This window comes from Mastigoproctus giganteus, chromosome 6, assembly GCF_048544385.1.
Source record: "Mastigoproctus giganteus isolate SK-2022 chromosome 6, ASM4854438v1, whole genome shotgun sequence".
NCBI classification, from domain to species: Eukaryota; Metazoa; Arthropoda; class Arachnida; order Uropygi; family Thelyphonidae; genus Mastigoproctus; species Mastigoproctus giganteus.
In genome coordinates, this window is record NC_143580.1 from 80,620,173 (window position 1) to 80,635,699 (window position 15,527).

Consider the following 15,527-nt stretch of genomic DNA (forward strand, 5'->3'; position numbering starts at 1 on the left):
CTAGACATGAGCATTTCCAAAACCTCACCAGAAAGAAAAAATATGAACAAGTTTATTTTTTATTTATTTTTTCTGACTAAGCTGAATATTCTCATGCAAAGCACTGCCATAAGCAATTGTTAAAATGCTTAGCATGACTTGGAATAATGTTATAAATACGTATTACAATTTTTTTGGGCTTCCGTGTGCCTTTGTTAGTTCCCCAACCAAGGACCAGTGCATATCAATTCGTTCTTCTTTCGTAATGGCATCTGGTAGGTTCTCACAGTGAAACTGACTAAAGTAATGCTGCTTATTCATTTATGTATTTCATTTGTCTTTAAATGACACCAAGAAGTTTTTTTTTTTTTTTTTTTAAGAGGTTGATAAGAAAGCCAATTTCTTGTAGGAGAAGATGATGAGAATGTTGTTTACCCTGTCTGGCTGAGATAGCACTGAGATAATCAGAATATATTAGGACAAGAAAGACACAGCATAATGCAAGCTGTGTAGCATACAGTTCTGCAGAACATATGCTGCACTCAACTGGAAGGGATTTTGAGATTACATGGGAAGGGAATACAGCTGCTGCACCTACAGGTGAGTGGGACTTAGAGCCATCCATCCATATAGACCGGTGGTTTTCAACCAGGGTGCCGCAACAACATTCTTTGGGTGCCGTGTAATTTGGGTTTAAGTTACTTAAAGTTATTATTATTTATTTATTTATTTTTTTTTTTTTTGAAATTTATACATTTATTTCATTATAAAAAGGTGTACGGTATCCATTTTACTGTATCTTTTTAATTTTGTGGTGATCTATAATTGATCTTTATTTAGTACCTCTATATAAAGAATAAAATTATTATATAGGTATATATTAAAAGGTTGAAAACCACTGTGTTAGGTATTTATTTGGCCTGGAGTGCCACGAAAAAATTACTGGGACACTAAGGGTGCCGTGAACTGAGAAAGTTTGGGAACCTCTGTTATAGACTGAGCTTCCCAGTGTGTTCCGAAGTATAGTTGGCATGTAACTGTCAGATGTTAAGTGATGGAATGGTATTTTTTTTAATACTGAGCAAAGTATAGATCACTGCCTATATCATGTCTATCCCATGGAGGTAAAGGCATATTTGTACTTTCCTTAATTTTATTGAGATCGATTTTCCACTTCTGTATTACTTCTTGAAGATGTATACCAGCAGACCTAGGTTCATTAGGCTTGGATTTGTAATGTGTTGGCCAAAGAGGTTGGTTGAGATATACCCAACAAGGATGAGATGGATAGCTTCTTATTTTGGCGGTGTACTGGCAGAGTAGGTGTTGTCTTCTAAGATAAAGCAGAGAGTCATATGATTCAATGCACAAACTCTGTACCGGCGAGGTTGTTCAGGTGCCTAGTACAGATCGAGGGGAACTGTGTTGGATGGTGATCAGAGACCGTAAGATGCTGTTTTTAGCAGAAACATATACTATAGCTCCATAATCTAATCTAATCGAGGTCGGATTAGAGCATGATATAAATTCAGCTGTGACTGCCAGTCAGCACCCCAAGATGTTGAGGATACTGCATGAAGGATGTTTAATTTCTGGAGGCATGTAGTGCACAGGTAGGTTATATGCTTATGAAAATTAAGTTTGGTGTAAGGCAGTGAAAAAGCAGACAATGCAGCCAAGTTAGCATCAGAACTGCCAAAAAAACAAATGATAGTACCATACACTGATTTTAGGCCAATTTTTATTAGAGAAAGGAAAGACAAATGGGACCAGATGTGGAGAAATCAAACCAATAACAAACTCCAGGAAATAAAACTGAATCCACAAATATGGAACTCAAGCATGAGAACAATTCACTGAGAAGAAATGCTTGCACCTTAAGCATTATCATCTACTAGCTAATGAGAATCCCCCTCTCTGTTTACAATGCCAAGTTCACCTTACAGTAAAAACACATCCTTTTGGATTCTTTGGGTGCCGTGTAATTTGGGTGATTTGCCCGTGCTACAAAACTTCCAGATTAGTTTGCTTCCAAAGTCTATTAGATATTCAGAATCCACTTACCCCTCAACAGATATTAGATAACTCTGCAAATCTAGACAAATTATTTTCCTCATTGGCAAATCCAATTTGACAAACAAATCTAAAAATAATTGATTTACATTAAAAAAAAAAAAAATAGGGGGGAAAGACATCTTGGCCTTTGGTGCCCTTGTCTTAAAACCCTTAAACAACAACAACAGCAGCACCAAACTTTTCCGTTGAATTTGTCCATATATGGGCAAATTTAAGCTAGTATATCACCTATAGATTGACATAAGCTAGTATACAGGGTGATTCACTACCAGTGCGACAAACTTGCAGGAGGTGTAGGGAACACAAAGACGAATCGGAATCACATAGCATTGCAGGGTCCGAAATGCCTTCATCATGCGGTAGAGGACGTTGAACGGGAGGTCGCGTGAACAGTGATCCCCCTGGAAGTCAGCATTTGCGAACCGGTTCCCAAGGCAGTAGGATGGACGAGTATTCAAACGTTGAACTGGCCGGCATGCACCTCGTGTATGGAGCTGCGGACTGTAATGGGCGTGTCGCTCTGCGCTTGTACCAGGAACGTTTTCCGCACAGGCGTGCTCCTCCTCATACGATTTTCGCACGTATGCACAGAAGGTTACGTGAGACTGGTTGTTTCACAAGAGGTACCATGAATTGAGAGCAAACGACGAGGACGCCAGACAACGAGGAGAATGTCCTACGTCTTGCAGAAGGCAATCCCAGTACGAGTACTCGAGCGATAGGCCAACGATTGAGTATTTCCCAATCCACTGTATGGAGGATACTGTCGACAAACCAAATGAGTTCATACCATCTGCAACGCGTCCAATCATTGGAGCCTGCAGATTATCCACTCTGGAGGACTTTTGCTACTTGGTTTCTTCAACAGAAATGGTTCGCAAATGCTGACTTCCAGTGGGATCGCTGTTCACACGACCTCCCATTCAACGTCCTCTACCGCATGATGAAGGCATTTCGGACCCTGCAATGCTATGTGATTCCAATTCGTCTTTGTGCCCCCTACACCTCCTACAAGTTTGTCGCACTGGTAGTGAATCACCCTGTATATCGACATTGACAGAATCCATACTGGTGATCATCAATCAGATGGAAGGTTACTAGATAGTTTAGGAGTTGATGGTTAATGTATTTTTCTATTACTTTAGAAAGACTAGAAAAGTAAGTGCAATGGGACAATAATTGGATGGGAGGGATTTGTTGCCTTTTTTTAAGCAACTGATGACTGAATATGAGGAAATTTCTAAGCAGAAAAAAAACCGCTTGTGGAATAAGAAAGTGTAAGTAGGTAACACAAAACAGAAATCTCAGAAGCACAGGTTTTGAGAACAAGTGGAGAAATGCATCAGGACCTGGATCTTTTTCTTGGCATCAAGGTTGTTCAAAATTGTTTTGATATCCTTTTGAAGGACGACCACAGGAGGCACTGAATGAAGTGTACTGGGAATGGCAGGAGGTGATTTACCAAAATCATCAATACAAAGAGTTAGAAGAAAAATTGGATGCTCCAAAGTCAACTTTATCTTTAGATGAAGTGACAATAGAAACATTGGGTTTTAACACAGGTGGGAGTAAAGATGGACAAAATTTGCGGCCAATAAATTTGTTGAGATACCAGAATGCTCGACTACCATTTGGAAAAGAACATGTTTTCTACTCTTAACCTGTTCAAAATTTAGTTTGAACTGATTAATAGCTGCTTTACAGTTGTTGTGAGCTTTGATCCAGACAGAAAATGAACCTGAAGACTTGAATGCAAGCCAATTGCAATATGCAACATTCTTATCTTGAACAGCCTTAGCACAATAATTGGAAAATCATGGTTAAGATAAAGGATGAGATTTTAAGTTGTAGTGCAGAATAAAGGATTTCATTCCTACAAGAATAATTTCACTGACACAATTGACATCAGAAGATTTAAGGCAATAATCCAACCAAGGAAAAGAAGAATAGAAATTTTACAGATCATCGCATTTTGAATTCTTGTAATGCCAAGCAACACAAGGTTGAGAATGGCCACAAGAGAAGAGCTCCTCACCATGTTGTGATCTAAGATATTTAAAGGATCACTTTCAGGTGAGGAAAAAAAGATCAAAGTATTGGCTGTGTGGTTAGGATTGTCTAGTACAGTAAACCCCCGCTATTCGCGGTATCTGTATTCACGGTCGCTGATTTAATATAAAATGAAACCAAAAAAAAAAAATGTGAATTTTAAAGCGCCGTGAACATTTTTCGCCATAAAAAAACATGGGCGTGGCTAAAATTATCTTTCCCGATCAAAACAGCGCTCAGTGGGTGGGGGAGAGTAGTGATAAAATTGCGAGCGTGGATGTTTCTCGCTAATCCTTGTTCAGTATGTGTTATGCGCTTGTCATGGAAGGTTTCGTTGTTTGCTTTTAATTTATATCCTTATAAATTGAATAAATTTATCAATTTATAAATTGATATGCTTACAAAAGTGATAAATCCACCATTTTGCAGTGTAAAATAGACTTTTTCTAGTGTGTTAATGGAAGAAAGTGACTTTATTGTGGACAAGTTCTTTCTAACCCGTACAAAAATATGGCTACGAATAACAAGGGAAATGTGAAAATATCAAAGAAGGTGATGACATTAGTGAATAAAATTGAGTTATTAGATAAAATTTCTAATGGTGAAAGTGTCTCCTCAATGGCAAAACCTTATAAAATCAATGAGTCAACGGTACGATCAATCAAGAAATTGGAAGAAAAATCCACCATAGTGTCCGTGAAAACGCATTAATTGCTTCAAAAATTTGCTCTGTAACTCGTGATGTTAAATTAGAAAAAATGGAAAAAGCTTTAAATCTGTGGATAGAAGACCGAACTCAAAATAAAATTCCGTTAAGTTCACTCATCATTCGTGAAAAGGCGAAACTCCTTTATCAACACTTTAGCGAAACTGGTGATAGCACTGGCGGGATAAGTTTTTTTTGCTATCAAAGGCGCTTGTTTGAAAGATTTGTTTGAAATTTCTAATAAATATTACATTTAATATTAAATTGTTTCTTATTTTCATTTCGATGCCACATGCTTGCATTTCACTATGTACTGTCTATGTATATAGTCATATTATGAAGGTACATATAATACATACATAGACAAAATTTTAGACTAGTTTTTCTTATATATTTCATACTTTGGAACGGAACCCCTTTATTACTATGGGAGCCATAACTCAGTATTCGCATTTTCGGTATTCGCGGCATTTCTCAGGAACGTAACCCCGTGAATAGTGGGGGTTTACTGTATTGTGGTAGGTAAATGAACAATATGTGCAAGGTCAGTAGTAATTGCAAAAACCTTAACATCTCAACCAGCTGGGACTGTGTGTGATTGTAAAATAGAAGCCAGCTGGAGTTGTGAACATTAAAATAACAAAGGAAAATAACCTCACTCTTAGGTGATTCCAGGTGATTAGTGGAGTTGGGAAAATGATAGAGGCAACAGATGAATTTGACAGAATGGAGTAGAGAGATTTTAAGCTAATGAAAATCAAAAAGAGGAGATTACAGATTACTAATTCTGACAGAGACACATGCACAAGTACCACCTTTGAAGCAAAAGGAATCATACAGTGAATATTTAGCACAACTGCTGTGTGCAGTGGTTGAAACAACCAATAATTGGGATTCTGTCAGAAAAAGTAAGTGGGGCTTTGCAGACTGTAAAGGGAAATGGATTTCATAGAGATTGGAACTGAGACCATATATTTGTGAAATGAATGAGGAAGTGTTTGATAGGTTTAAATCTTTTCACAGGTAAGTTTGTTCTATTAATTTGACTATTTTTGACTATTTCTGATAGAAATTTCATTCCCATAGGTGATTATAAACCAGAGGTGGAGCCCTGAATCTGAGGAATGACCCTATGGTTGTCAAAGTGGAGTATCGAGCAGCGATCAAGTTCCTGCATTTGCAGGGCAAGAAAGCTAAGGAAATTGACAAAGAAATGAAAGCTGTGTATGGGCAAAATTGGCCATCTTATGACTCTAAAAAAAGTGGAAATGGGAGTTCCACTGTGGTACTACAAGTTTCTTTGACGAGCCAAGAGAAGGAAGGCCATCAACATCCACAGACACTGATACAGTTGCAAAGGTTGAGCAGCTGATGCTGAGTGACAGATGTGTGACAATTCATTTCATCGGAAATGCAGTCTGAATTAGTAATGGATCTGCCCACAGCATTTTACATGACCATCTGCTCATGTCTAAGGTTTCCTCATGACAGGTTCCAAGATTTGCGGACGCTTTTGCAGAAGCAATGCCAATTGCAATGTTCTTGCCAACTGTTGGATTTGTGCTACTGCGGCAACCATCCTATTCTCCTGACCCACCGTCGGACTTGTTCTTGTTTTGAGAAATGAAGAAACTATTGCGTGGACGCTGCTTTGATTCCTCTCAGGAAGTCATCAATGAAGTGGAATCGTAGTTTCAGGCAAAAAGTGCAGACTTCTGTGATGAAGGCATTAAACAACTGATCCATAGATGGGAGAAATGTGTTACTATACATAGAGTACATAGAAAAGGATTAAAGTTCCTGTGAAGTTTCACCTTTCTATAGCTATTATTTCTAGTTAAGGGTATGAACTTTTTGATACCCCATCATACATGCAAAACATACATATGTACAAAATATGTATTACATACAAAACGTACACACAACTGCTTACATACTAATACAAGTATAAATAATATGTACAGACAATAGAATTTTATGAACAAAAAATTTGACAAGCAGCGGTCTCTTCAAACCATACACACCCATTAAAAACACATTTCACCATAGCAAATATCAGAAATGATTTTAGAACAGTACTCTATTCTGTACTGCAGTGTGTGTCACTGCAGTACAGAATAGAGTACTGCAGAATTATGTGTCATAATTATTTACTTAATTTATAATTGGATATGAGAGAAACTTGTGCTCAGATTTCATTCTGTTGTGTAAGAAATACAAGACATGCTTGGATCTGGTTTTTTTTGGAGGGATTTCAAGCCAATTTTTTTTTTCCTGACATGGATGAAAAGGAATAATTTAAGAGTAGATTTTAGCAAAAGTTTTAAGTGGTTCATCTTCTAATAGACTAGAGAATGGAGTATGTTCTAGTTTATTTCCTATCTCCACAAGGTGAAAGAGAATCCAGCTTTAAAGTTAGCCCATTTAACAACACTGAATCCAGTAGAGAAAGGAAAACCAAGATTTGTTTTAGTAGATGTTGACCATTATGGAACCATATAACAGGATGCAAATTAGTTTTATTGTATTTTTACTATTATAGAAGAGTCAGATTTGAATTAAATTATGTCTTAAATTCAATGCACATTTCCAAAGTTTAGTCTTGGAATTTTGAAGATACCTTTTATATGAATCCTTATAATCAAATAAATTCCAAAATCCTCAAGGGTTGCAACTTTTTAAACAATAGAATTTCTTATAACAGAATAAACTGAAATGGTGTAGTTCACCTCATGATCGAAAGATGAGCAGGTTTAGGAAAAGGCAAAAGGAGAGTAGGAAATTCTATATTATTTATCGACAATAATATATAGTTAGTTTCTCACTGCTTGTTCAGCGTAATGAAATTTTTTATTTTGATGTATTTTCTTATTTTTCCCTATGATAAAGTTGTTTTGCATAAGTGACTAGAAGTAAAGTAATCAGAGGAAAATGGCAGACTAGGTAAAGTACTACCTTGAGGATTACCAGCAGAAATAGTTCTGACAAACATCTTCCCAGAGCAGATAATTAAGTTTCTGTTAAATGGAATTTTGAAAGAAAGCTTACAAATGTCTATTGATGGAGTAGTAGTCTACAAAATTTATTGTTTACACAACATTTATTGTGTTTTATTTCATGGTAGAGCAATTTTTCATAATATTCTGGCAACTTTGACAAACATTTCTTTCGAGTTTAACAGACAGGTTTAGTGGACAGACCTTACCCCATTACAGTCTGTTAAATTGAGGTTTACATTAAACTTACATATTTAAAAGTAACCTAACTTTCTTTTAACAACACACACACACACACACACACACACACACACACACTCTCTCTCTCTCTCTCTCTCTCTCTCTCTCTCTCTCTCTCTCTCTCTCTCTCTCTCTCTCTCTCTCTCTCTCTCTCTCTCTATTGCCTTTACGCATATATGTGTAAAATGGCACACAGCTGCATTCAAAATGCACCCAAGCGGTCATTCTCTTGAGAATGACACATGAAATTAACAACTACTTGGTATTGGCAGTCTGATTGAATGCTTTGTAGTAATGCTTAGCTTTTGTCTATAGACTTGGTACACAGTTTTATTTTTTTGCTCGTGTTAATGGTAGTTTAGGTGCAGAAATTAACTTTTTATAAAATTAAGGTTTACTCCGTACAGAGAATTTACTCCATAAAATATAAGGTTTGTTCTGATTTACGGAGTAAATCAGAATGAACCTTAAAATTTACTGAGTAAATCAGAACAAATTTAAAAGTAGAGGTTGACTTTTAACAATGAATTCCAAACTTTTAATTTTCAACCATTATATGTAAATTTTCAGAATGATAGGGATATTGGAATGTTGATTGTTTTCAATAAAGATTACAGCACATTGAACAAGTTGTCACATTTAATTTAATTGGCAGTAAACGTGTTAATTAGTAAATGATTTATTGTGCACTGGAGTCATTAATGCTACTTACAAAAAAAAAAAAAAAAAATCATTGCACTGAAATTAAGATATTAAAAGTTAAATACATATTTAACCTTTTCTTATATGTATTAGATGATGAATCTAATGGTGTCATTGGTTGCTATGCAGTGTCAGTATTTTGATGGGAACTGAATGTTTTGTTTCAGCATCATTTATTTTTATTTTATTGTCATTTGCTATGGCTGCTAAATGAACGTGTAAGTTATCTCCAAACTCATTCTCCCATATTTGTGGATATTACACAGGTCCAAAGCACATAAAGCATAAAGTCATGGGTGGCACTAATTTTGTTTGTGAAGCCTGTTTTCGAATGCTTATGATGATTGAGGCAAGTCGTGGATACATCATGTCTACTTTGGTAGTTACAGGTCAGCATTAGAACGATGATTTGGTTGTAGTTGTAAGTGACTGCCTTTTTGCTGTACTTAATGTGGAGAGAGCTCACAAACCATCATGATGATTGTCATTTTTGGATGGTGGATATATCAAAGTTTAAGTCTGTGGTGTATCTCAACATACCATTCTCTATTGCTGCAGTGAAGTAAAGACCTGCTAATTCCTAGTCCACCTTCCATCATCCAATTCTGAAAGATCATAGAGCTTTCAGAATTGGATGATGAATTTGGTGAACAGGATAATTGGGATTATACCTGAAGAAGTGTGTTCAAATAAAGCGTCATATTTCCCTAATCTGCCAGAATTAGATGACTTAATAGGGTCTTGGTTCTAACCAAATGCAGTGCAGTGCACTGCAGAGCTCCTTACATCTCATTTAAAAGAGCGGAATCTGCTGGATTCCAGCTGCAATACTTCCACATACAGAAAAAGACATGATACTTATGCATATTTTTGCACCATTGTTTTGATTTAATTGGTCTTTTTGAAGAAATTGATGTTACAATACAAAAGAGTAACATCTTTTCATAGGCAATTAAAGTTTGAAAGCTAGTCTTGCTTCACAGTAGGAATATACGTCCAATTCCTGGTTGTGTATGAAGATGATGAGTGACGATATTTGATTCTTGGTTTGGGATGATAACACTGCCTACCAAAGAAAAAAAATGTAGCTGTGGTAGATTTTTTTTTTTTTTTTTTTTGATTAAGCAGAGGAGGTTTTCCACTTTTTACTTTGTGATTTTTTTTTTTTTTAGCTTGTTTACTTATAATAAAGATTAATATTCTGTTTTGTAGTAATTAAACATTGTTAATAAATCTGATATATGAGTAGTATTGTTTCCTATTTACTTTTCTCTCATTTCTGGACAAAACCATTGATGCTATGCAAAACCTAAGGTAATATTCAAAATCAGCATACCTAAATTCATAAAGAAATGCCAAGAAAATGTAGTAAAAAGAACCCTTTTTTTTTTTTTAAATTTGTTACATAGTCCAATCAGATGCATACCTTAAAACCTTAACAACATACCTGCCATAACTTCAGAAAAATGAAAGAATAAAAAAAATTTTTTGTATTCTTCTTTATGTGTAATGTCACATTGTTGCAAAATGCAAACTTACTTCCTTTTCTGACTTTAAAAATATAGGTCATTTTTAAGTTCTTGAAAAGACTTTCTTTTCTCATCTGACATTGTATTTGATGTAATTGTGACTACTTTTTAATATTAAATCTTGATCATTATAAGCTAAGCTCCAAACTTTTCACAATTGTGCAAGGTATTAATAAGGAACACAAAAGATGGTGAACAAATGATAACACATTATGTAGCAAAAAAAAAACACTAAATTAAAAATAAATTTCTCCACAGGTGAATTTTTTTATGTACCCAAGAATATTTTATTGTTGGGTACATGACTGAATACCAACATAGAACTTCAGGCTTCTGCTGTCCAAAACAAAAGTGAAAACATGCAATCACCTAATTATTATGCTTAGGCTAAAAGTGAGTAGAGCTTTCTAACATTAGCTTGAGTACATGTTCAGTTGGTCTATAATAGTAATAATAATAATAAACTGAAGTTGACTAAGTCTTTTCTTGGAAAACAGTCAACTGTTACCTGGAAAACAGAAAACTGTCAACAAACATTCGGTTACCTGGAGATCTTATTTAAGAAATTCATGCTGGATATTTGAGTTGTAGTTGTTTATGCAGGGGGTTAAGATAGAATGCCATCTACTGTTATTAGCAAGTCTGTGGATAGGATTTATGGTTAGTGGAGCTGGTAGTTAATATACAAGAGGAAAAGAGTGGGAAAAAGAACAATACCTTTTTCAAACAAAGAACAAGAATTAGTATTAAATTATACTGGAATTAGAAAAATTATATTGAAATTAGAAAACGAACCGCCATCTAGCATTGTTTGTAATGAGCAGTTAGAGAGAGAACTGACTATCCAATTGAGGGGAAAAAAAGAAGAAAAATGAGATATTGAGAGGCAATTGCTTGAGTTTCCCCAAACTGTTCCAGTAATTTGTCTTAATATGTGCAAATTTTCACATTAAAGAAACACTAGTAGGATAAGAGAGCATAATCTCATTCATAATCTGAACACTATATGGAAATATTTTTCTTCTATATCCTACCTCATTTCCAATGAGGAAATGGGGTAGGATATAGAAGAAAAACTTGATATGAGGCAGAGTGCTTCACATCAGGTTTTTTCATCTTGAAATCCACCCTTCAGCCTATCAGATGGTTAAATGCCAGTCTTGACCATCCTATTGTGTCATCCCAACATCAACAAATTGAAATAGTCTAACTCTAATCACTGGCCAAAATAATTTTCCTTAACATCTGGTACTTTCTTGACTGGCCAATTCCAAGACTACTAGAGCCACTTTGTCACTTTAGTCTAAACTCCCCTGAATAAACAAATTTGATTCTTCATTTTTCAACAATTCTCTCAAATTAGCTACTTGCATTGATCTTTACCCTGACGTCTGGATTCATGATGCAGTGTACAGAAAAATTTTATTGAGCTTGTTACGTTTTATTGAGCCAGTTTTATTGAGCTTGTTACGTTTTTATTTTACTTTGTTTAAGCTATATTTACCTATTTCATGTGTTATTATTATCATCACTTAACTTAATTTTGTTTGGCTGTTAATTTGGCTATACCAGCATATTGCCCTTACTTTATTGGATGGCAATAAATGATATTATGTATGTTAATATAAACAAATACCACAATAATAAAACAGGCCTACGTGCTCTGGATTCATAATGCCAAAATTTATTTTTATTTTGTTACACAGAGCATTAATAAACTACAATAAATAAATTAGCTTTCGGCTGGGTGGCAGCCTTCATCGGATTAAAATACTGAATGGCAGTTGGAATAGAGATGCACTGCCAGGATGGTGCGTGAGGCACGTGGTTAATTGTTCGTTGATGTTTGTGGCTGTGACGTATGGTGGTGACGTGGCCAGCGTTTGTCTATGGATAGAATTACTGACTCTGTGATGGGGTTAACTTGACAACCACTGTTCCTGTTCAAAGCGGTGTCCGAGCATTTTATATTTAGCGATTCCAACCAGGTACGCCTCAGGTGATGGTGGGACCTGTCCACAACCTTGGACTTCTACTTTGGAGAGACTGGACGTCGACTCGAGAAACGTCTCTCAGAACATAAAAGGGCGATCCGTTTGGCCGATGTAGAACACTCAGCTATCGCCGAGCATGTCTGGACAACCCACCACGACATCGACCCACACCGCGATGTCGTGGTTGTGGACAGGTCCCACCATCACCTGAGGCATACCTGGTTGGAATCGCTAAATATAAAATGCTCGGACACCGCTTTGAACAGGAACAGTGGTTGTCAAGTTAACCCCATCACAGAGTCAGTAATTCTATCCATAGACAAACGCTGGCCACGTCACCACCATACGTCACAGCCACAAACATCAACAAACAATTAACCACGTGCCTCACGCACCATCCTGGCAGTGCATCTCTATTCCAACTGCCATTCAGTATTTTAATCCGATGAAGGCTGCCACCCAGCCGAAAGCTAATTTATTTATTGTAGTTTATTAATGCTCTGTGTAACAAAATAAAAATAAATTTTCGAAATACCACAAAATGAGGGTTAGCCCTGGAGCACAGGTTTTAAGAACAAATAGAGAAACAATACCAGGACCTAAATACCTTGACATCAAAGATTACTTGCCTGGCAACCCAAAGGTCGTGGGTTCGAATCCCGCCTCGGGCTTGGATCAGAGTACTGCAAAAACCTTGGGAGGTGCATTATGGCCACAGAAGCCGATGCGCCAACAACTACCGGAAAGAGAAAAAAAATAAATAAATAAAAAAAAATCAAAGATTACTTGGGATTCTCCCTATATCCTTCTTTTAGAAGACCAAGGATACACTGAGTGGAATGTATTTGGTATGATAGGAGGAGATTTGCTGAGATCATCAATGCAAAAGCAAGATGCTCATCATCTTTATTTTTTAGATGAGGATGCAATAAAACTAGCAGGATGTAACAGAGGTGGAATTGTGTATGAACAGAAGTTGCAGCCAGTAATAAGAACATGCAATATGCTATGTTCTTATCCTGAAAACTTTTTCTAGAAACCATGGTTCACATAAAGAACAAGAGTTTTAAGTGGAATGATCAGAATAGGATTTCATTTTTACAAGAATAATTTCAGTGAAGCAATGTGATAGGAAGATTTAAAACAGCACTTCAGCTATGGAAAAGAAAAGTAGAATCAAGCAGTCTAACCATTCTCATATGCTTTTATAGTGCCAAATGACATGAGACTGAAAATGGCTATATTGGAGAAAAGACCATCACCATATTATGATCTGGTGGCTAAAGGAAAGTAAGGTTAATGTTTACTTTGAAGGGTTGTTGGTGAGGAAGAGGTCAAGGGTGTTAAGTGTTTGGTTTGCTTAGGATTGTTGGTATTCTAGTAGGTGAATTCGCTTTGTAAGGTCATTAATAATGAAAGTATTAATAACTGGTTCTGTACAACTACAAAATCATAGTCAACTGCAATTTTCAATGTTAAAATCAGCAAGGAAAATTACTTCATTAGGAAACTTATATTGAGGAAAGTTGAGTTTAAAAGAAAGTTGAAAATTTGAGTGATTTTTAGAGTTGGGAGAAAGATGGGGTGGACAGCAAATGAATTTGAAAAAATGGGATGAGAAGATCAGAGAGGAGATTCTAGATTAGGAATATCAAAGTGGACATACAAGTGCCTCCTTTGATGTAGAAGGAATCATAGTGAATAATTGACATAATTGAGAGGATCTGTGGGCATGACAACTGATAATTGGGATTCTGTAAGAGTAAGTAGAGCTTGACAGATTTGTCCCAGTAAAATATTTTTCAAGAAGATACTAAAATAATCAGTGTTTATTTGAAACATTAAATATTTTTTCATGGACTATGATTGATGTTTAGGGGGGGGGAAGAGAACTTCCTCTTGATATAAATGTCTCAGGTTGCATACGAAATGAAATTACCATTTAAGAAATTTACATTGGTGTCAGAAATTACTCTAATTAGATCAGAATTATGAACATTGCCACTAATCAAAGAATGGGATTTTCAACTAATTGCTTTGGGGCGGGGGAAGAGAACTTCCTCTTGATATAAATGTCTCGGGTTGCATACGAAATGAAATTACCATTTAAGAAATTTACATTGGTGTCAGAAATTACTCTAATTAGATCAGAATTATGAACATTGCCACTAATCAAAGAATGGGATTTTCAACTAATTGCTTTGACTCCCCCCCCCCCCCCCGAACTGCTGACTTGTTTTGGAATGGCTGATCATACTTTTAGCTGCATTTATAAATGAGTCTTTTTCCATCTCACACATTAACAGTTTATGGCTCTTGTATACCTGTCTTCATTCTAAATTTACTTGAGTTAATGGATTGTCTTGGTTTTTATATCAGTTACATTAACAGATTTTTAATCATTTTAAGATTATACTATTCTGTGATTCATAAATCATCAGTGTAGTGATTTAAAATTAGGTTGTAAGTATAATTTCTTTCTCTTTCATAGAGATACATATCCAGTGTCTGTGATTCTGTATGACACATCCACTGATGAAGATGTTAATATAAATCAAAAGTTAAAGATTGATATGATTAAAACAATTGGAGCTCCAGAAGTACCAATGGTAAATTTTAAAACTTATTAATTTGTTTATGCAAATTCCAATATAACAATTCTGATTGTTTGAAAGTCAACTTATTTCATAATCTTACATTACAAGATAAGTTGATTATCCATTACATTGCAAAGAAATTTCATGTGTTCAACATATGAAATTAATTAGAACGTATACTTTCTTTAAAAATATGAAATGGTAAAATTGTTATGGCTTATTAATTATATTAAATATAAATAATAATTTTAGGAAAATAATTAAGCATTATGTGCAGTAAATAAATAAATAAAGTCATGTTGCAGTGATCAAGTTATATTCAAAATAGCAATAATGGTACAGTTCACATGTTACATTCTTTCAGAACATTGCATTATACTGAAGAAATCTAGACTTGGGACTATCAGTCATATAAGATAATTAAGCTCTTTTTCAAGGCTGAAAAAAAAAATATGCAGAAGATTTTTTTTTCTCTAAATGAAACGACAAAACTGTTAATAATTATATGAAAATATGAAATTAAATATATAACAAAGCTTAAACAGACTATGTGGGTAAAGGCTTGTTTAATGAATCTGACTGTCTATTAGAACAGTGGTTCCCAACCAGCATGCTGCAAGATTTGGAAAAAATGCTATAGAGTTCAGTAGCAATCACCA

General features: G+C 35.4%; 1 protein-coding gene across 1 annotated transcript in view; it reads left to right on the forward strand.

Annotated features, from left to right (window-relative positions):
* Window positions 1–15,527, forward strand: part of tapas (tudor domain-containing protein 7 tapas) — a 279,776-nt gene that overhangs the window by 37,587 nt on the left and 226,662 nt on the right. The window contains exon 4 of the mRNA XM_090376230.1: window positions 14,763–14,880. Coding sequence (XP_090232356.1) covers window positions 14,763–14,880 — 118 coding nt within the window. The remainder of the gene's footprint in view (window positions 1–14,762; window positions 14,881–15,527) is intronic.